The sequence below is a fragment of the Labrus bergylta genome, chromosome 1 (assembly GCF_963930695.1).
Source record: "Labrus bergylta chromosome 1, fLabBer1.1, whole genome shotgun sequence".
NCBI classification, from domain to species: domain Eukaryota; kingdom Metazoa; phylum Chordata; class Actinopteri; order Labriformes; family Labridae; genus Labrus; species Labrus bergylta.
Window position 1 is genome coordinate 7,950,096 of NC_089195.1, and position 22,006 is coordinate 7,972,101.

Here is a 22,006-nt window from a genome sequence, read left to right on the forward strand (position 1 = left end):
GTCCTTTTTTTAATTCCTGCATTGAGATAACGGTGGAAAGTGACATCATCCTATGCTAACCCCCCAATTTATATATTATGAGCCTTATAGAGAGGAAGAGAACAATAATCCTGTGGCCTCTTGGTTCGTCACGTGGAAAAACAGCTGTTTCCAAACAGTCTGAAGTTAGTTGTCACTTTCTCACATGTTCCCGTATTTTATTAAAAATCACTCCATGCTGTGTTACTGGTCTAGACTTGGACAGAAATCTACTTCTCAGGCAAACAACAAAGGCCTTTAAACTTTAACATGTCATTTATATACTCCATAAACTAATAGACACACTGTAGAGGGCATGTCGTTTGATAGGGGAAGCTGGGGGTGCTACTTGTCTACTTTGACCATATCCAGGCTACAAGTTTCCCCTTCTTTTCTGCCTTGATGCTATGTTAACTTGGATTTTATTTGAGGCAAAAGGACACAAATAATGGGCAGTTTTAGTCTGGGATTAAACTCATTTTTCATTGCCTTTGTAAAATAGTGACTGTGATTAACCATGTGGTTAATTCATTGAGGAGATAAATATTGAAATGTCTTTTTTAAAGGTTTATTTTTGGGGGGGTTGTGCCTATATTTAGAGATAGGACAGAGGATATACAGTCAGAATGGGGAATGACATGCGTGGAAAGAGCCACATGATCAGATTCGAACCCAGGCTGTCTGCTTGGAGGACTGTGGCCTCCATACATGAAATGCCGATATCTTCTAACCACTGGGTTACTGGCACTCCTCAATGTAACTTTTATATTAGACTAAGTCCTTTAGTTATCCAAAAGAAGCCTCACATGTTTTCGTTACGGGGCTATATACTGGACATGGATGACTGTGTTTAATTTTGGAGACCTTATCCCTAGTTTTATTTTCTTTTACAGGTGGAAGTCAATCCTTCCTTAGACATGGCTGAGTCTGACTTCCAGAACAATGTGATGCGTTGTCGCTGCAAGTATGATGGAGCACGAGTCTACATGTTTGGATGCCATGCAGGTAAAGTGTGACGACTTTTGCAGTTTATCAAATTCTCTATCCATCTCAGTCCTTCCCAGTTGTTTTGCTTTATAATCCAATTTCTCTCTTTGTCTGTTTGCATTAGGTGATGCTTACAGCGCAGAGGCGGAGGACTTATTTGACCACCAACGCCAGATCTCCAACAACTTCCTGTGAATAAAGGAAAACGTAGATTTAAAGACAGAACAACTGAACAATTCCTCACCCCACCTCAACATGTCAGGGTATTGACATGCCAGTAACTTGAGGGTCGTGAGGGTGGGAGACTAGGATGGTTTGGGAGGGACTTACTATCAACAACACCTGTTCCTGTTTGAAAGTCAAAGAAATAACAGAAGGATGAAGAGAGGTAAAATGTTTGGAAAAAAACAAAGCAGAGTTGGCCATCACAAGCATCATGTCACCATGATAGACCATAGAGTAGTTTACAATTTGAAAAATGTGTTACAAGTTTATTTACCTTGATCAATACCAAACTAGAGTTTAGAAAGTAATGACGTGAAGGCACATGAGAGCAAAACATCCTTTACTTTTACAGTGTTTCAACTAGCTGTTGTCCATTTGATATATTGGACAGGCTCTGTACAAGCTTCCTGTGCTTTTGATGTTCTCATTACAAATGCAGTATTTACTGTTACAACTGTGCGGTTTTGGTTTTGAATGATGATTTTTGTTTTTATTTCATGGTGCTATTTTGCCTTATTTGAATAAATATTGTAATGTATTGCAAATGTATTGTCATGTACAGTTTTATATTACCTCTCTGGAATATTGTGCTTTAGGTCTAATTTATGCAGAATTTAAATGTACTTTTGAGTGGAAACTTGTGCCTGTGTGGCTTTGTTTTGTATTGTCACTTTTATCATGAGAAATATTTTCACCTGTTTGTTCTTAACCTGTTTACCAAAAGTGACATCAGATGAGATCTGGTTGTACATTATCACGCCTTTAACAATACTTGGTAATGGTAATGAAAGAATAAAGATCAGATTGACACACTGGATGGTTATTTGAGGCATGGTTATTTAACTACAGAGCTAATGCAGACGCAGGTCAAGTTTAATATTTAAGTCACTCTAGAAGATTTGAGGAATCTGTTAACATGTAAAAAAAGATTCCCAAATGAAACTGACAGAGAAAAAACAGTAAGATGACACGTTAAAGAGCCCATATTATGGCCTTTTTGGGGTTCGTATGTTTACGAATGTACCTACTTTTGTATATTCACAATAGCTAAAGTTCGAAAAAGTGTCTTTTTTCATGTACTGCTCCTCCTTGCTCCCTCTACGCTCTGAGTCCGTCAGCTGCACTCTGTTGAGCCCACACTGTTAGACCCCATGTGGGCCAAGTCTGCTCTGATTGGTCTGCCGATCCGCTCTGTTGTTATTGGTCAGTTGCTCAGCATGCTTCTCGGAAATTTCAACATGAGCTGCAGGGCTTGCCACAACGAGCCAATGGACTTAGATCAGTGATCTCACACTGACAATGACGTCGGACTGACAATTTTTTTTCGAGGGGGGCTAGAACCGAGCATTACATGCAGCTAATGCTACAGCTAACAGGAAGACATAGGAGAAGCCGCGTTTCCGTTTAGATGTGCCTAAACATGCATAGGACACTTGGAAAACACACTGAAGGGCATATAAAACCAGAAAAAGCATAATATGTGAACACTGACACTAACACTAGAAATAATGCTTGTTTTATTATCCCACCAAAACAGCATATTTACTCTAATTTCCCCTTTAGCAGATTTTAAAAAGATCTGAAAACCTTTAAGTTGAGACTGGGACTAAGTCATCGATCCCTGAGCTGTGAACGATTAAAGGATTCACTAAGAAAGGGAAGCAGAATTAAAAATAAATCAATATAGATAATCTATAAAATGAACCTGACAGCCGCTATGCCAAGATGAGCTAAGTTATGGAAAATTAGGACATAAAACTATCTGCAGCCTATTTGAATAATGCTATTATATTGTAACGTTAGCATGCGACGAGAAGAATCATGCTAGTTGCTTAAACTTTCTCAATTTAGCCAAAAGTCAATTCTATGTTAGCATGAGAAGAGTCATGCTACTAAGTACAATTTCATATCTAGCTAAAGCGCAACATTAGCTTGTTGTTGTTGTTAGCGGTTGCTTACTATAATTTTATAATTTTACTATACTATAATTAGATTTACCCAATGTTAACGTATAAAGCTGTCATGACAGACCAAATTAGACTTTAGCCAATCAGTAAAGTTTTTAATAGAATGTGTTTAATTAAAGCAGCAACCTTCGAAGCTCAAAAATGAAGACAATGCGTGTCATACACATCGTATTCAAAAAAGCCAGTTTTTAAAGTAGAAATGGACATGCTTACATCATGCTACAAAATACGGTATTGGTCTGATTAGTTATTGTCCTCACACTGAACGGGGGGTGAATCATTTTATAACGCATCCGATTTGATTTTAAGAAGTCTGTGAAGTATTATCCACAGTTAGGCACGAGGCTGACCTGACTGACAGGTGGTGGGAACAATATAACAGTTTTTAGCAGGCTTTTAACCCGCTTCAGCTCCAGCTGTTAGCCTGTGGTTAGGTTGACTGAAGTTAGGGTGAGACAGCATTTCCAGCATGGCAGCGTTTGCCGATGAGCCTCCAGAGCCCCCTGCATTAACATATGGGTGACGTCACTCAGGCTTCGTCCATTGAAGAGGACATATTATAACTCTTCTCCACCTTTTCAAACAGTCCCCTGTGGTCTAAATGAAACATCTGTGCTGTGCCTGTTGTACAAAATATAACATGAATCAAGCACAAGAGGAGGTTTGTGATCCTGTATAAACCAGCTCTCTCAGAACGCTCTGTTTTTATGTGTGTGTCTCTTTAAATGCAATGAGCCCCACTGAGTGTTCCTGGTAGACATCAATCCTCTGTAGCAAGACTCGAAATGGTAGACCTGTGCAAAAGTTTTGTTCTAGGCTCGGGTTGGAGTCCATGGTTGGAGATATCAGGGGAGGGTTTTTTTTTTTACCAGAATCCCACTGTGACATCACAGGGGGAGCAAATTTGAAACGGAGCATTTTTCTCTGTGTAGTAAGACTTATGCAGACCACAAACAAGGACTGGATGGACTTATTTCACATTTTGTGGGTCAGTAGACACTCAGGTTACCCAAATATATGTTCAAAAACACTGTAAAAGTGGATTTTTCATAATATGTCCCCTTTAATATTTAAATCTTGTGGTTTCATTGGTCATGCATTCAATGCATTATTTGTTAGAAGTACAATCTGGACAAATCTCACAACCCTGATGTGCTGCAGGCATGAACTGTAGAGCGGAAAAAATACCTTAATCTTCTATGTTTATTCTCGGACAAATGAAATTAATTATAACAATATTGCTAATGACACTCCACTTGCTCTCGTTATTATACATCTGTGTAATTAGAACCAATGTTTGAATGTTTCAAAAGGAAGTGTGATGTAAGGTGTGTTTTGTGAAATTTATTGGTGCTTGGAAACATAACACCCATACACCCCCAGAGTCCTTTATTGTGGTGGGATAAGATAACTTCAGCAGGTCTACGGCAGAGTTAACACATATGACGATGTTCTCAGTAGTGGTTTGTGTTTTTGTAGTTAATCTTACAATTGTGTGTGAGGTACCCAGCGGGCTGCTTTGTGGTGCATTACCTCCTCGTGAAGCCACAGTAAAGCATGAGATTATAGGCAGGGCTCAGATCTCACACGATGTTGGTAAAGCACAGCAACAGCTGTATGTGTCGTTCAGCTGGAAGAACAACAGAGCACAGGGAGGTCCTCCGCTGATCTGGCAGGCTCACGGCGAAAATGTGTCCACATTTAGTTTTAGAGTACAATGATAGTCATGTAAGAGTATTCTACGTGAGGTCCCTTGTGCACTGTCCAGCGGAGACCTGGCTTTAACTATTCAAAACGTAACCATGGTAACAGGAATATATGGAAACTGTTGAAACACATAACCACTAATCTGCAAAATAAGATATCGGCATTTCAGTGATGGCAAATCTATGCATTTGATTCTGTGTCTCTTTTTGTCCTCAAAATAGTTTTTGGTGATCACACATCAGCAAGTAGGATGAATTAAAACATGAGTCTGTGGACATTTATTTAGCAAGTAAATACACAACAAGATGAGAATATTTATTTTTCTTGACGTTAGTAAGTAATTTCATGAATTCATTCATCTTGATAATTTTGTGGATATATCTTTGAATTGTGTCAACCATCTAAGAGTAATTCTTCTTTTAGGTTTGTGAAGCTGTAATACATGTGTAAGAGACCTCATAGCAGCAGAGCTATATTTGGATTAGAGCCAAGTGTCTGTTATGAGCAGAAAAGGAAATGTGACTCTGAGACTGAAGAAATGTATATGTCTGATATTTACGAGTCAAGCCTTTTAAAGATGTAATGAAGCAGCCAGGAAGTTGTGGGCTATATCTTCTAGCAGAATATAAGCAACACTGTGAAGATGAAGACTTTGCCACTTTGCCGATGTTTGTCAATGATTTCCAGCGATTGTGAGATCTTGGTCAGCATGCGTCAGCGATGGTCTTTGTCAGCCATGTGTGTTCTGTTTCTGTGTTGTCTGACCATGGCTGAATAAATCTAAGATGATCCACAGTCTGTTTCACGAGTTCATCATTGTCCATTTAATACAGAAACAACCTCCACCTAACACTTGAACACCTATTTATCCTTCATTTCATTCATTATACTTCCTGGTTCACATTAATTACTGCATAATGTAACAGCAGCATTTTCTAGTACTGCTGCCCCCATATTTATGTGTTTTTGTCGACATGTTCTTGCTTTATGTGTTGCCTAAAGGTCAAGTTTATTTTCATCAACTTTGATGTTTAAGCATGGCCGAGGTTTGGACAGCACAAATCATTTCTCCTGTACAAAAACATCTTTGGACTACTGATGAAAAAAAGAAAAGAAGAGTGCGTCCTCTGAGGCTGCAGCACTTTAATGAGCCACGTGGCACTGCGTCTCAGTCCTCCTCAGCCAATGATCGGAACAGTTGTACAAACAGGTTTAGCTTCAGCAGTGATGGAGTGCATATATTTGGATAGAAGAAGTATAGTTAAGTTTCACACAGACACTATCATTACATTATGAATGATCATCTTTTGAAACACTAACATACCCAGCAATCTGTACTAGTGTGTTTACATATCCCCTTACAGCTGGGACTCTTCAGTAAACAGATTTTTTTTGGCTTGACATTGATAAAACGTTCAATAATTTGCACTAAAGCAAAATGACAAATTTGCAGTGCGCTCCAATGTCTCCAAGAATAAGATTTAATTATTGGCTGAGGAGGTGAGGGAGACGCAGTGCCACATGGTCTGTGGTCAGCCGGGTGAAGCCTCAGAGGAGGCAGCTGCTTCCAGCTGTCACAAACGTCTCTAGAGCTCGGCTGTGTGCTTCAGGAAGCTAAATGTTGAGAAGCTGAGTCTGAATCAGGAGGCAGAGTTTAAAGTTCAACGTTGAGTTTATTCATATAAACATTGATACTCTAAAGGAAAAGACTTCAACATTACAAGAAAAGAGAAAAACAAAACACTGAAGTTAACCACCGTTATTTTTTCACCTTAAAGCTCCTGTAAGGAGTTTTTGGCATGTTACGAGACAATACTGATGCCTCTATACAACCTACAAGCATGAGATAAATGGCTTTCTATATATCAGTTTTAAACATGCTCTACCGCTCTCCCCGTCAAGTGTTAGCTAAGTGAAATAACTGCACGCTACAGACACAGCTTTTTTTAATTTCAAGATTCACAGTGAGTGCTGTGTTTGACCATTAAAAGAAAGCAGGAGGATTTTCTTGAGAGTATTTCTTAGCATGTAAGGGGACTTGTCTAGCTTTGTCCACAGGGATCGACACAAAAAAATCTAATTCATCATCTCTCTCTCTCAATATGAATGTCAAAGAGGCGTAACGGAGGGACGGTGATCCCACCTCTGTACAGCCATTAGAGGTAGTAACAGTGGCGAGACAGCATCGCCAGAGCTGGCCGGGAAGAAACAGCGTTGTGTATGTGAGCGTGTGTCCGAGATACCGTGTGCATACAGTATGTGCTCCCGCTGTTTCTCTACACGCCATGCTTCCACAACGCCGTAACGCAGTGTGAATTCACAGACCAGGACGACAACATTTAGCCTTTGTGGAGTCATTCTGAATGTACAAAGACATCATGACGTGGGAGCTTGGCTACGGCGCTGTTGGGAGATAGCACTTCTGAAAAGGGGCGTGTGCCTATGCTCTGCTATCACGCCTCTAAAAAAAAAAACAGCAACCCTGAGTGGGCGGGGCTATCTCTCTTCCCCCACGTGGTGGCAGGGTTAACGGTTAGACAGAAAAAACGATAACATGCAAAAAATAAAAACATGTATGAAACATGGCTGAGCCTCTGAGTGAAACATTAACAAGCTGAAGGAAGTGTCGTCCAGTCAGTGTGAACACAGAGCTCAGAACAAGCAGCCAGGAGGGCGTTTAACTTCACTCAGTCATTACCTAAGGATATATATTTACTAAGATGTATTTGAGTACTGCTATATTAATGTTTGAAATGTTGCATGCGAATGACCTGTGATGAACACAGTGCTGTAGAATGTGTCCAACAGATAATTAATGCCAGGATAAAACACCTCTGAGTTGAACCAGTGCTTTGATCGCTATTACTTCATGTTTTCAACATTATTCAAGAAATTATTTCTGTCACTTAGCATCCACTTTAAGACCACAAACTACCAAATTTAAAAGCTGGAGTTCAAATGTAATGGCACCCCCTCCCCTTCTGTTCAGGTATAGTTGTCTCCATGTAGAGTAGAAGGATGTATGGTGGGATCTTACTTGATTTAATATAACTTCAAAAGAAAGCCTTTCCGCCACCACATAAACAGGTACATTTGTTTGCGCCATTACTTTAAAAAGGAATAATAAAAATCTAAGGACAAATAAGGATGACAACTGTTCGATAATAAAGAATGTTTGACCCTTTACAATGAATTACTCACTGCTTCCCTACAGACTTGTTAGGATATTAGGAAGAATAAGAGGTGATGTGGTGTTAGCGATGGCCCTGAGGCAACAGTCCCTTCATGGACAAATATGAGCATACAATTATAGTAGCACATTCTTAACTCATGAACCTGATATCTGGTGTGGACAGTGAAAGATGAGAAGTTCAACTATAGTTGTTGAAGGATTGTTGCAGAAAGAAGGGAAACTTGTGGGAATCTATTTCTGGGAAGTGTGGAGGTTTCGAAAAGGAGTGGCCAGTTGAGAAAAACAGATCAGGGGAGGACACAGAGAGAGAGGTCATCACTTTGCTGAATCAAGGACTTTAAAAAAAAAAAAAAAAAAAATCACAGCCGGGGGGTAGTTTTCTGTCCGGTCACTTCCCCTCCCAAGCATCTTCTTTCTGCCTAGCTGCAAGGCGTTTTTGATCTGGAAGATAAAATCACAGAAGCAAACAGTTTGATAAGTCAATCAGTTAAGCTTCTTAACTTCACAGAAGTGATTTGTTGCGCTCTGATTTGTCAGACAGACGGCTGTGAATGATCTAGATAAAACCATACGTGGCATCCATACCGAGGACACTATGTTCAGAACCAGATGCACGCCTGCTCGCTCGCTCACTCTCTGAGCTTGTTGTGATCTTAAATAAAGAGCACAGCAGTGCGACCAGTCTGAGAACAAAGTAGGTTTTTTTTGTTTTTCTATACTCAAGGCCCTGACTTCCTGACTAGGCTGTTCAGTGGACACCCACTCGTGGTTTTCAGTGCCTATATACTTATGTTCCATCCTGGAAGGGAAATGGCTGCTGGACTGATTATAGACGTTATGATCCGCATGGTGGTGGACACAGAGCCACTTCTCTTTGCATCAACTTGCAACCAGTCTTTCCATTTTCTTCAGTTCAGCATAGAAACAGCTCCCTCTTGTGTTGAAGGCCTTGTGGTGCAAAAGTTAAGAAACTCAAATGAGAACTGTTTCAAGTGTTTAAAATTAATTTATTCAGTCAAGGTTGTCTGGGACCGGGGCACTCCTTCTAAAACATCAAACCCCTTTAGCAATACTCAGGATTTGTGTCAAAAGTTTGCTTCTTGGGGCGCTGGTGGCACAGTGGTTAGTACGCGCGCCCCCTTTATGCCTCCATCCTCAGATGGAATCTGACCTGTGGCTTCTTTACTCCACTCTCTTTCCCTGATTTCTGACTCTATCCACTGTCTTATAACTACAAAAAAGGCACGAAAAGCCCAAAAATAAACCTTAAAAAAAAAAAGTTTGCTTCTTAACATAACATCTCTGTGTTTACCTCTCGCATCTTGGAGTTTCTTCTTCTCTGCATCACGCTGCTCCTTCGACAAATTGCTCTTCACACCAAGTGCACCAATCACAAGCTTGCGAGCTAATGCTGCACTCGTCTGAGGTCTCTCTTTGGCTGGCAGGAGGTAGTCTGGGGGAAGGAGGAAATCAGAATAATTAAATGATATGCTATTAGCTTTTTTTAATGTGTTAGATACATAAACAAAAACAAAAACAAAGGAGGCAAGAAACCCCGGCTGTATTTGTACCTGAGATGCTTCGGGCTTTGGCCTTCGTAGCAGCGGAGGATTTGGAAAGTGGACGCAGCTTCATCAGAGGATTTTTGGATCTCAAAGCCTCTCGAGCTGAAAATAGAACAGATCACATTTTTTAAAAATCAATGTGTTACAGTTGATGATATCTAAATGACATTCAAACCTGTGTCCTCCTCTCAAATATATCCAGGGCATACTCTAAAGCCACAGCCATGCTAGCAGTGCAGACTAAGGTGCCCATTGGCAGTGGTGAAAAAGCATTGACCTACTGGAGGATAAACAGTACCGCCTCCCATACGCAGGACACTAGCCTGATTGTCTATGGAGGGGCGGTGTGTTGGCTGTTTTTTTTATTTCCTTTGAGGAGTGATGATTTGTGATCAATCAATAAGCGCACAAGGAAGTAATTCTATCGACCCCCCTGAACACAGACTAAATCCCCGTCTGATTCCTACAAACAGCTTTTCACTAACCTGCTATGGGGCTTGAGAAGAGGCCCAGGGCATGGGTGTCATCAACCCACTGGAGGTCAAAGCCTCTTTGTCTGAAAACACACAGAAAACAAATTAAATAAGTTAATTAAGATAAAACTTAAACATTGCTCTTTTTGTTGTGGCTTTCATCAGAAAGTACTGCTAAAGAGAGACAGGGGGCGGCTGTGGCTCAGTTGGTAGAGTTGGTCGTCTCTCAACCGGAAGGTCGGGTGTTCGATCCCCAGCTCCTGTCCAATTTGTCCTGACAAAACAATTAACCCCAAGTGGCTACTGCTGCTTCATCTGCATGTGTATTAATGGGATTAGTTATTTCTGATGGTCACTTTACACAGCAGCCTCTACCATCAGTGTGTGAATGTGTAGGTGCAGTTTAATAGCACTTTGAGTAGTCAGAAGACTAGAAAAGCACTTAACAAGTCAAGTCCATTTACCATTGAATTTAGAGGAGAGAAGAGTAAGGGGTAGATATCAAAGACATTGCAGCCGTGACTTTAACCTGATGTGTATATGGAGCGCCTGCTCTACCGCCTGAGCTAAACCGGCTCCCAAAAACATGAACCTGTGAATTCTGTTGATATGGGAAGAGATGAATAACCAATAGAAGTAGAACCACAACCAACAGAAGGGAATTTGGCCAATTAACACCACTGTTGTGAGCAGACTCTCTCCTGTAACCACATTCATCTATCAGTTGTCCAGAGATAGAACCCTGAGGTACATCGATGAATGGGGACTGTATTCTGCTTGTACATTTTGAATCTGATAGCAGTACTTTGAATTATACATACTGGTAGGACTGAAATAATTTGAGAAGGTCCTCGGTCTTGAACTCGGTAGGGAAGTCGTAGATCTCCACAATGTGAGAAAGTTCGTCCTCTGTGAGGTCGATGTCTTCCTCGTCATCACCATACCGGTCCATGTTGTAATAATCAAACCTGGGCTCCTGGAGTGACTCCTTCTTATTTCCCTCCTCCAAAGCCAGCTGAGAATGACGGACATGGCAAGTGCAGAGAGCAGAAAAAAAGGTGACATAAGAAAAAAAGAAAATGTCACATTAAACTTTTATTATAACGTTATTGTATTACAAACTCTTACAAGACAGCAGCAGCAGTGTAAACAGGCAAAGGAGTGTGTGTGAATGTAAGATACCCGCCAAGCTCTCACCTCTTCCAGCAGGTGGGGATCCAGACAGTCTCCATCATCATTGAACAAGGTGTCCCAACTCTCCTCTTCTCCCTTTTCTTCCTCAAGGGAGGCTGCCTCCAGTCGTGATGCACCATCTTCCTCCACACCGGTTAAATCAGGTTGCCCATTAACCTGAACATCTGTATCTCCTAACCGCTCCTCCCCAACAGCAGGCTTGCAGTCCTCACCTTCTCCTCCTACAGATGCCGCCGCTGCTCCGGCTTTGTCCTTCTTGTTTCTGGCGTTTTTCCTCGCCTTGTCTGTGTAGCGGGGCCTGGGTCTTGGTTTGCCTTCTCCCTGAGTTTGAGCTTTGTCTTTGGAGTCATGAGGTCCTTTCTTGGGGACATACAGGGCCTGGTTTGGCTTCTTTGACTGAGACGGAGGTGTAGATGTTGACAGGGCTGTAGCGCAGTCTTCTTTTGGCTGTTCCAACTCCATTATTAACTGATGTTAAAACATCTGGACCACAGAATGAGAGAGAGAGAGAGAGAGAGAGAGAGAGAGAGAGAGAGAGAGAGAGAGAGAGAGAGAGAGAAATTCTAAATATTATCACACTTTCATTTCAGTCAGTGAATAAACTCAATAACACCAACACCACGCATTATCTTTTATTTATACGACTGGAACGTGTTTATCCCACAGACTGTAAATATTAAGGTTTATCCCGATAGGTCTCCATTGCAGTTAGCTCGCCACTGTAGCCATAAAGCTAACCCGTTTTGTTATATAAAAAATGTGTTAATTCAGGAAAAAGAAAGTAATGAAAGACTACAGACTACATTATTTTGTTCATTTCATTTCATTTGGAAATGGACTTAAAGATGCTACCATTGTTGTTTTTCAGCTTACCCGTGTTTGGTTGTTCAGAGGCAGATTTCCGTAGCTTAAATGACGCAGCCGCAGCCGTAGGGGACGCAAAGCATTGTGGGAAGTTGGGTTTATGTGTGACGTCGGAGTTGAAACATTCTTGGCAACAGTACGTTATTGTTTTTTACATCAAATTAGTGTTTTTATCAGGATACCATTTTTCTTCGTGGGTCAATGGTCCTTTCCCTCCGCTTGAATGTATTCTCCGCTAAATTGAATTTGTTTAGCAGCGACTACAGACAGAGCAGACTTCCGCCTTTCACATGCGGGATCCGTAGCTCTTCGCTGATTGGTCAATCCTCCACACGTTACACAAGCTGTTTCATAAAATTTTAAAGGCAGAAGTTGTGTAAGGTAGATGCTTTTGTTGCCAAATAATACAATAACAGGCGTTCACATTCATTCATTCACATCTCTTCAAACTTCAATCAGACAGAGCTGTCAGGTAAGTTTGAGCAGAATTCCTGCATGACTATCTGCCGAGGAACAATCAGAGATGTGTTTGTGAAGCAAACGATAATGATATCTCTTGTTAACAAAAATAAAACAAGAAAAACCGCGTGTACAAAGATGTGATTAAGAATAAAGTCTTAATAATGATAAGGGCATTATTTGTGACTCTACGTTATTTGCAAAAATAATATTATTGGACATGCATATTGGAATTGCTTTCTTAAATCCACTCTGCAGGATTTTGTAGGACTTCATGTATTTTTTAGAAATCCTAATTAAAGTTTGTTTGATTTTCTTTTTTGTGACTTTGATTTGTTTAATTTCTTTCTCAGAACTTATTATTTTTAAATATTCATCATTGGGTTAACCCGTCATATTCAAATAGAAAAATGTTTCAAATTAGGATGTATGTAGGTCCTCTTTTAAATAAGTAAAATGCACTAATTATTTAACCTTTCATGCGTAGTATACAAGTGATTACATGTTAATAACATGATGCATTATCCGTCCTGCATCATTCACATGTTAGTGCATCATCATCATACTGAATTGATTACTAAGTATATTACCTGTATATCCTTGTTTTTGTGTGTATTTGAATTGATACCTTATTTATTCTAATGCATTTAGAAAATGTTATATTTCCTATTTATTGCATTATTATTGAATGCAGCTTTTATCTTATTCTACACTAAGCTGCTCTGGGAGATGCTTTGCTGTTTTGTTATTCCACACTGAACAATAAGACTTCTTGAGATGTATGAGCCGGTCCTGTTCTGTGATGCACCAGGTTGCAGGGATGTGGGGTTCAGGTCTGTTGCTCCTCCTTGCTGGTCTGTGGCATCAGTCCAACACCCAGAACTCCGAGCCCATGTTTCAGGATGTAACACAGACGGTGCTTCCTCCTGACAATCTGCACAATCCCATGCAACTCAACTATGGAATGGCTGTCACCGACGTGGATGGGGACGGTGATCTGGAGGTGGTAGTCGCAGGGTGAGTTTTAAAGTTTTCTTTAAAAAAAAAGAATCTTTGTTAGAATTCAGGAGCAAAACGGACTTGTGTGATGCTCTCCCTGCAGGTACAATGGGCCAAACCTCGTGTTGAAGTACGATCGCACTCAAAAAAGGCTGTTTAACATTGCTGTTGATGACATCAACTCCCCATACTACGCCCTGAGGGACTCAGGAGGACAGGCCATTGGAGTCACTGCTTGTGATGTGGACGGAGATGGACGTGAAGAAATCTACTTCCTCAACACAAATGACGCCTATTCCGGTGAATGGTTCTTTCTTATGAAACATTTTAGCCCAAGCAGGTAGCTAAATGAGTTTTCTGCTTAATACATGACTTTTGATGTGCAGGACGGGCAACTTATCTTGACAAGCTCTTCAAGTTCCGAAACGGACGCTTTGAAGACCTTGTGAGTGATGAACTAAATGTAGGTAGGGGCGTCTCTAAACGCATGGCAGGACGCTCTGTGGCATGTGTTGACAGAAAGGTAAGTGAAGCCACTTTCTTATCCTCTTTATCAATGATTCACCATTTCGTTTACGCACACCTGATTGTTTTTATTCTTCAGGGGACTGGCCGTTACTCCATCTATGTTGCAAACTACGCTTCACGTGGCGTCGGTGCCCACGCTCTCTTGGAAATGGACGAGGCCGCCAGTGATGTGACCAACGGTGTCATTGCTCTGTCTGATGTGGCTGTGGAGGCCGGGGTCAACATGTTGACAGGTCAGGCTGGGGAAGGGAAGTCTGCAATACTTGTTGTATGAGGTGGACTCATGTTTTGTCTTTGTGCAGGAGGACGCGGTGTGACTGTGGGACCGATTCTGAGCCAGTCCAGGTCTGATGTGTTCTGTGACAACGAGAACGGACCCAACTTCTTGTTCAAGAATAAAGGAGATGGGACTTTTACCAACATGGCCAAACAAGCAGGTGAGAATATACCTGGAACTGTCATAGTGAGAAATACAAATCAAAGGTAACTTTGAATAAAGGTAATCAAAGTTCCATCTCCCCCTTTTCTGTCCAGTTATTCTCAATTCAAAGCAGTATTTCTAGCATTGCTAGCACTGTGGTAGCAACTGTAATGGCAGTGTTGTATTGTCAGATGAACAACCCATAACTTTTAAGATTTGCTGCTAATCGTTAAGTTTTGTTGAAGGAGAGCTGATGGGGTTTGTGGAGTTGAATCACAAGCCACCATCACGCCAAACGGCTTTTCCAAGAGTGGAAAAGATGTATGAGGAAAGCGAAGCAGAATTGAGGGCTGATTTGCAACGTGTCTGTTGCTACACACTCGTACACAGCTCTCACCACGGAGTCATATGATATCATCACTTTTCATTTCATTCAGAGCTGGTATACATTTATCCAATACTGATGAGGGCACACCGCACTGGACCACTGGGAAGTTAAAATATATAGTTTTTAAGTAATCGATTATTCTTTTATAAGGTTTTAAGAATACGCAAATATATACATTACTGAAAATCTCCATCCCGAACTGCTATTAGACGGATTTCCGTTAAATTACTATATATCAACCCCATAATCACTGAAACAAGAAAATTAACTTCTGTACCTTTAGTTTTGTGCTCATGAGCCAATGATAGGATGCTGAATTAAGATGCATTCTCTCTGTTGGCATCATGTCAAGATGAAAGTGAACAGATTTTCCTGCACTAGCTTAACTAGGGGTAGTTACAATTGCATTTGCTGACAGGAGTGGATGATGTGACCCAGCATGGCAGAGGTTTGGCCCTGGCTGACTTCAATGGCGATGGAAAGACAGACATCGTCTACGGCAACTGGAATGGCCCACACAGACTTTTCCTGCAGGGCAGCAACTCTAAATTTCGGGTAAAGAAGGAGTGATAGAAGATGCACAGAAAGTGGGTGATAGTAATCACCCAGTTTTATGAAGCAATACTTAACTTTCTTTTGTTTTGCAGAACATAGCCACTAGAGAATTTGCTACTCCCTCGCCCATACGCACGGTCATCGCTGCTGACTTTGACAACGACAAGGAGCTGGAGGTGTTTTTCAACAATATAGCCTACAATGGCCTCTCCCCTAACAGGCTGTTCAGGTTAACATTGGAATTATTATGAGAATCTGAGGTCCAATGACAGGCATCAAACTATTAAAAAACCCAAAGGCGTACTCATAGTTATTGTCAGGTGTGTTTGTTTTCAGGGTGTCAAGGAGGGCAGATGCAGACCCTTTGATTCAGGTGCTTAATGTGGGCGACGCTGCAGAGCCTCAGGGACGAGGAACAGGTCAGCTGAGTCTTCAATCAGAAAAGATGACATTTAACAACATATTGTTATAACTTACATTTTTTATTTACCTACCAACCTCTCTTTGGATACATTTGAGAGACTCAGAAGTCATGCCAAAGTGAAGTTTTCATGTATGTCAGTGAGAAGAGAAAGCTGTTTCCTGTTTTGGACAGGTGGCACTGTGACAGACTTGGACGGGGACGGACAGCTGGACCTGCTGCTGGCACATGGAGAGAGCGCCAGGCAGCCAATCTCTGTCTTTAAGGTCACGCAGGTCTGTAGGCATGTGTTTGTTTGTTTTGTTGTACTCTTCCCCTGTATTCCCCTGTTAAAAAACGGTAAACAACTGGCAGTAGGGTTGCCAGGAAGTTACTGTAAAATTAACGATATATTGCTGTTGCTGAAATTTATAGTTTTCTACCGTTTTTGTAAATACAGCAAAAAGCTGTTATTTTAAACAAAGAAAATACACTTTAAGAACATGAAGGTTAAATAGGCAAAGAATCTTGCATAAATATTTACATTAAGGCATTTAGCAAAAGCTATTTCCAATGTATATAAAGTGCATAAAAGAGTTTTGGTAGTTACATTTTAAACAGAGAAGTGAAAAAAAATCTGTTATAGTTTCATAACTGAATAAACAACCTGTCCACTGTCCTTTCAACCATGTGTTCTCAACTTCTTTTTCCCAAAATGCTTTGCAAAAATTACGTTAAATTACCGCTTTGTTTCCTTCAAACAATAATACTGTAAAATATTGTTATAAACCGTTTTAATACAGTACTGTCCTGTATTTAAACATAACAGGATCATACTGTTGAAATTTCCTTGTTAATTTACAGCAATTTCTTAGAGTGTGTGTTGGAAGACGTATTTAAAGTAATTGTACTAATGTATTATAGACTTAATGTAGTTGGCGCCTCATAGTACCCTTCTACAACCAAATGTACCCTGATACTGAAACATAAACACACATGTGAAATTATAAGGTTGATTATTTCTTTAGCAGACATGTACTGTAGTAGCTTATTGAAGTGGAGCTTGTTTCAACTACTATATGTTATGTTGAGAGATCAACACTCTCAGTTGTAGTGCTTGAAATCGGTATTGGTCTCAAGACCACTTTTTGAAGGTCTTGTCTCGGAATCGAAAGCATTTGTACTCGGTCTTGTCTCGGTCTCAGACTACCCCTGACAGGCTATTTTTCCAAGTCATTACTGAGGTAAGAAGTATAATTCCTCTTTCTAAAAGATTGAAAAACTTCTTTTCATTCATAATATAATTTTTATCCCTGGTTACGGCCGTAACCTTCTCTATATTATGGTCTAAGTGAGTGACACACCCGATGCACACAAGATAATGATTTTTCTTTGGTCTTGTCTCGGTCTCGGTCTCGCCCTGTCTCGATCCCTAAATGTCTTGGTCTTGTCTTGGTCTCGGAGCACTCTGGTGTCAGGTATGTCTTGGTCTCAGTCAGTGTGGTCTTGACTACAACACAATGCAATGCAGATGAACACAAGCAACACTGTCCCAACAATTTCCTAACCTCTGGGCTCAAAGGGTCATAAAATGAACCGTAGTCTCACGAGTTGGTAAATGAAAATGGAAAGCAGAGGGAAAACAACTACAATACCCAAATTTGAATTACATTTTTCTTCTACTGCTTCTATCCAAACTTGATATCAAAGCTCTGTGTCTCTATCCGTCTCTTCCTTTCCCTCTATCCCACTTTCCAAGCCCAGCACAGCTGTGGCAGATGGCTGCTCAGCATGAGTCCTGGTCTGCTCCAGGTTTCTGATTATGTAGGCAGTTTTTAGCAAGTTTACCATTGTTACTTTGCTAAACATTGCCAAGTTCTAGGCTCATGGCAAAATAATGTTGGGTCTTTGTAAATACCTGTTGGTTTTTATACTGTCTTGAGGTATACATTTTTATGAATTAGTGCTTTACAAATACTGATTTTTTTTTATTTAATTCTACTCTAAAATGCAGATGAGCCCCGTTCAAATACACCTTTTTTTAGGTGCCACAAACAAGAAGATATCGAAAACAGCTGGATTAATATATAAAGACTATATCAGATATCTTTGCAATATAAACTTTGACCTGTCACATAAGCGTAAATCCAAAATAAAACTTAATGGTATAGCAGAAAGTTGTGACATGGTGCCATAAAAAGTTAGCAAAAAAGGAAATGAAGGATTGAGTGATAGAAATTGAACTTTTAGAAATAATTTAATTTTAGGTTATCACTGTATTTTATTTGAACACTGAGCTGCTTTTCCCCAATGTTGTTTTTTTTTTTTAATGTTCTTCAACTTTAAATGTCTAACCTCATCAGGGCTCATCCAACAACTGGCTGCGGGTCATCCCTCGCACCCGGTTTGGCGCTTTCGCCCGAGGAGCCAAGGTCACGGCCTTCACCAGTCAGAGCGGAGCTCACACTCGCATCATCGACGGAGGCTCTGGGTATCTGTGTGAGATGGAGCCTGTCGCCCACTTTGGTTTAGGTAACTTTCTTTCACATTTTAAAATTCACAGACATGGTCATCATCAACTTGTGGTTTGTCCTTAGACAAACAGAAAACGATGAAACTCTTGAGAGTTCTTTTCCCTGATGTGTGATGATCACTGACATATCTTCCCATCACTCTCAGGAAACGATCAGGTCACGGTGCTGGAGGTCTCCTGGCCAGATGGCAGCTCCTTCACTCGAACCCTGCAGCCTGGTGAAATGAACTCAGTGGTGGAAGTCACCTATCCCAAAGAAGGGGAAACAGCTGTGCTTGTCAACGACACGCAGGTACGCAGAGGGGATCTACAGCATGAATTATGAACACGGTTAATATTCAGGTCAGTCTCTCTGATGAGTCAGCCTCTCCACTTTCTCTCTTACTGTCATTTTTTGTCCAGTCAGCAAGAAAGACAGTATAAAAAGATGGACAACATGACATCTCCACAAAAGTGAAGCCAAAACATTTTAACTTCACCCTGCTGACTGGCTGCTGTATAGGTCATAAGCTCCGCCTCCTCCATGTTAACAGATGGCAAATTCATTAAACAAGAAACTTTAAATTCAAGTACAGTTTTTTTTATAGTTGTCATTATAGTGCGCTCTTATCACGCTGATGTGATCAGTGTTGATAAGACGTGTCTGAAAAGTTAATTTGTTGTTTGATGCTAAAAAGAGCCAGAGGAATGTTATGATTTGCTGTATTATTGTAAGGTTAAATGTGTGCTTCGGTTAGTGAAAGGGATTGAAGTCTTTGGGTCACTTGACTGGGGTGGAGGCCTGGAGGGCAAAAAGAGTTTAGGCATATGGCAGCCACCATCAAGCACTCTGTGGAGCTGCAGCACCGGCTTGTTGATTTTCCATTCCTTCAAAACGATGTGTGCTTATGTTTGTGGGTATCAGGTTTAATATCAGGATTACTGTCTGCTGTTACTTTCAGTGTTTGGTAGTATTTTGGCTTCATCTTTTCTAAGTGAGGAGATAGAGATGAGTCGTCCATATTTATATTCAATGATCAGCACATATATGTAATTCTAAGTCTAAGTAATTCTCAGTATTAATTGATTTTGTTCGTATATTGATGTGATTCTTTTTTCTTTTTCGTTCAGTGTGGTAAAGGTTTTACCGTGCAGAGTGGCCAGTGTGCAGGTAAGATTTGATTTGATTGATGTACATATTTGACTTGAAGGGCCGTAGAGATAAATTAAACTGGTTATGCAGAATATATTTTGTTTTGTTTTTTTAATTTCAGTTTTTGTTCATCTTTTTACAGGTCTGTGAGGATAATCAGATGGAGTTCCATATACGAACTTTCTGAGCAAAATGCAAAGCTGTTAAAGAAAACCTGATTTTAGAATGCTTTGTTTTATCTGTACTTTAAGGACAGTCCTTTTTCTCTTTACTCTATGGGTAGCTTTAATATTTTCTTTCTTTTTTTAACTAAAAATGTCTTTAGTAAACTGCAACAAATCAGTATGGTGATGGTATGGATTATCATCGATTGCAACAAATAAAGTCTTCGGTACTTAGAGTCTGTCCATTTAATCCTGTTCACAATTTTTTCAATATCTGATGAGCTAGCTCTGCCTGAATATTTTAATAACGGTCTTATTACTAAAACATGCACCCAGCTGAGAATGAAAACAGTAAGAACAAGACATGAACTCTGTGTCCTCTGCATCTTTATGCCTCTCTTATGTTTTCCTCGATTTACTTTCTGCTGACTCCCATCTCCATCAGTTCCTTCTCCCTCACTGTGTAGTCTTAATCTGATGTCTGTCTTTCATACTTTCTTGTTCTCCCCCATTCCTTACCCCAACCAATGCAGCGTTGGCTCCATTTTACGATGGCATCCGCTCGGCCTCTGTGACCACCACTGGAGCCTCCCCATTTACGACCCTTTTACTCCAGTGTGTTACGGCGCTCTCTGCACTGGCAGATGTCCGGGTATGGTTGTCTTGAGTTTATTAGGGACACAGTAAAACAGCCTTTCTCCAGCACTGCATGCCTGCATCAAGCTGGAAGACTTATATCCCAGTGACACGATGAAACAGGGAGTCTGATAGCATCACATGAAAGTGATGCAGGGTTGAATAGTCCTTAAAGGATGCACGATTACGTGAAGGAATTTTCCTGACCAAAGCCTCTCACATCAACATCATATGAACAAGATTTAGTTGTTAGTGCAGACAAATGGACTGATAGAAAAGGCACTACTCGGGTTATAGTAGGTCACAGTTAGCATCTCTTTTTAGTCGTAAACAATTCATTTGGTTCTGAACTCGTGCTCGTCTTAATGTTGTATTAAGTAATACACATTAAAAAAGGGCTGATCATTTCCTTTTGCCTATTTTTTCAGAAAATTATGTGGTGTAAATTTTGGATTATTATTCTGAAATTTGTTAAAAAATCTGGATTGAATGAAATGACAATAGAGAGTCCCAAACAATGAAAAACATGAAAGATAACACACAGGAATTTGTCAAAAACAGCCGTGACAATAACCAGATAGCCATTACTGATTTTATTTTTAGGCCTCGTTTGGTTCTTACTCTGAGAGAAGTTCTATGCAAAACTCTGATAGACTATATATTTGATGCCTTTGCATGGATATGTATTGCTTGTGGTATTCATAAGGAATGTTATGTACTTGGTAGTTTTGAGAATTCAGCTGCAGAACAATAAGAAATACATGCCACATTTTAGTTAGCTATACTATTCGGCTCTGGGAACCACTGAGGCTAACAACTTGGCATGCTAAAGAGGAGATAACATAAGGCAGAAAAAATGTTGAAAGAATATCACAGTTGTTCATCTAAATATTTCCAAGGACTGGAATTAAACTACAATAACTTTAAATCCACCAAAAAATGTTTTCTGGAAACATTAGCAAACACACATATTGACTTCTGCTTTACTGATTATACGAGACAGGGCTTTCATTTTGGTTCTCCATGCACAGTGATGGCAACCTCATTTAAGGGCTCCAATAGTTACTAAACACGCTTCACTTGAAATCTGGGCAGACGCAAGTCAGCTGGATAAAACCATACTAACTCTGAGGTCTTTGTGATGAACCGTGACTATTTCGTATAACGACGTGATGTTGTATGTACAGAGGTAACCGTGCTTATACCCAGTTGGGCCTGGAGAAATGTGAGTGCAGGCCAGTGGGGAGCTTCAGCACGGTACGGGCCAACTGGGCCAAGTGTGAGTGCGCCCTAAGATGGATGGAACAATAGCTGCCTGGGAGTTAAGCCAAAATATTTATTAGCGCTCCCACTGTTGACACGGCAGGTCAAACTTTTTCCAAGATAAAATACACATCAAATAAAGTATTTTCAAACCCGGATTCTGTTGTTATAGTTATTATTATGCTGATTTACTTACTTCTGCACATCTTTTGGTTCTAAATAACGCCACCAGCACAGTATGTCAGCGTCCATCGCAGGTATTTTGGCTTCACTTTTGTACAACAGGAGGAGACAGAGATGTATTGTCCATATTAGTACAGTCATCAAACACTAAC

General features: G+C 40.4%; 3 protein-coding genes across 4 annotated transcripts in view; 2 read left to right on the top strand and 1 right to left on the bottom strand.

Annotated features, from left to right (window-relative positions):
* The window catches only part of LOC109999203 (lysyl oxidase homolog 4), a 21,458-nt gene extending 19,413 nt beyond the window's left edge, over positions 1-2,045 (top strand). The window contains exons 14-15 of the mRNA XM_020654170.3: positions 912-1,023; positions 1,130-2,045. Of these exons, the coding sequence (XP_020509826.1) occupies positions 912-1,023; positions 1,130-1,200 (183 nt within the window). The 3' untranslated portion in view covers positions 1,201-2,045. The remainder of the gene's footprint in view (positions 1-911; positions 1,024-1,129) is intronic.
* crtac1a (cartilage acidic protein 1a) overlaps positions 1-20,008 on the top strand; it is a 26,197-nt gene extending 6,189 nt beyond the window's left edge. The window contains exons 2-15 of one of the 2 annotated variants that reach the window (XR_010665959.1): positions 12,617-12,665; positions 13,464-13,669; positions 13,755-13,951; positions 14,038-14,174; positions 14,256-14,412; positions 14,482-14,616; positions 15,407-15,543; positions 15,636-15,772; positions 15,880-15,962; positions 16,139-16,239; positions 18,307-18,475; positions 18,623-18,818; positions 19,587-19,626; positions 19,751-20,008. Coding sequence is in view for 1 of the 2 variants with exons in the window: in XM_020626951.3 (XP_020482607.2) it covers positions 13,473-13,669; positions 13,755-13,951; positions 14,038-14,174; positions 14,256-14,412; positions 14,482-14,616; positions 15,407-15,543; positions 15,636-15,772; positions 15,880-15,962; positions 16,139-16,239; positions 18,307-18,475; positions 18,623-18,768; positions 19,587-19,626; positions 19,751-19,758 (1,644 nt within the window). In the remaining variant the exon portion in view is untranslated. Of the gene's footprint in view, positions 1-12,616; positions 12,666-13,463; positions 13,670-13,754; positions 13,952-14,037; positions 14,175-14,255; positions 14,413-14,481; positions 14,617-15,406; positions 15,544-15,635; positions 15,773-15,879; positions 15,963-16,138; positions 16,240-18,306; positions 18,476-18,622; positions 18,819-19,586; positions 19,627-19,750 lie in introns of those variants that run through there. The other variant, XM_020626951.3, reaches the window with a different exon arrangement.
* Positions 6,558-12,359, bottom strand: r3hcc1l (R3H domain and coiled-coil containing 1-like). The gene is made up of 7 exons (XM_020654166.3): positions 12,203-12,359; positions 11,333-11,812; positions 10,957-11,150; positions 10,148-10,218; positions 9,669-9,764; positions 9,410-9,550; positions 6,558-8,538 (listed from the first exon to the last, which is right to left on the bottom strand). Exons 2-7 carry the CDS (start codon positions 11,789-11,791, stop codon positions 8,486-8,488), a joined length of 1,014 nt encoding a protein of 337 aa, XP_020509822.3. The 5' UTR covers positions 11,792-11,812; positions 12,203-12,359; the 3' UTR covers positions 6,558-8,485.
* Positions 20,009-22,006: the final 1,998 nt, after the last annotated feature.

Bases quoted from the DNA above. Each gene is read 5' to 3' on its own strand.
- r3hcc1l (XM_020654166.3), bottom strand. From the start codon at position 11,791: ATGGAGTTGGAACAGCCAAAAGAAGACTGCGCTACAGCCCTGTCAACA. The intron at 10,219-10,956 runs GTATGTATAATT...GTGTGTTTTCAG, and splicing joins AAATTATTTCAGTCCTACCA to ACAAAGAGGCTTTGACCTCC. The intron at 8,539-9,409 runs GTAAACACAGAG...TTTATCTTCCAG, and splicing joins GAAACTCCAAGATGCGAGAG to ATCAAAAACGCCTTGCAGCT.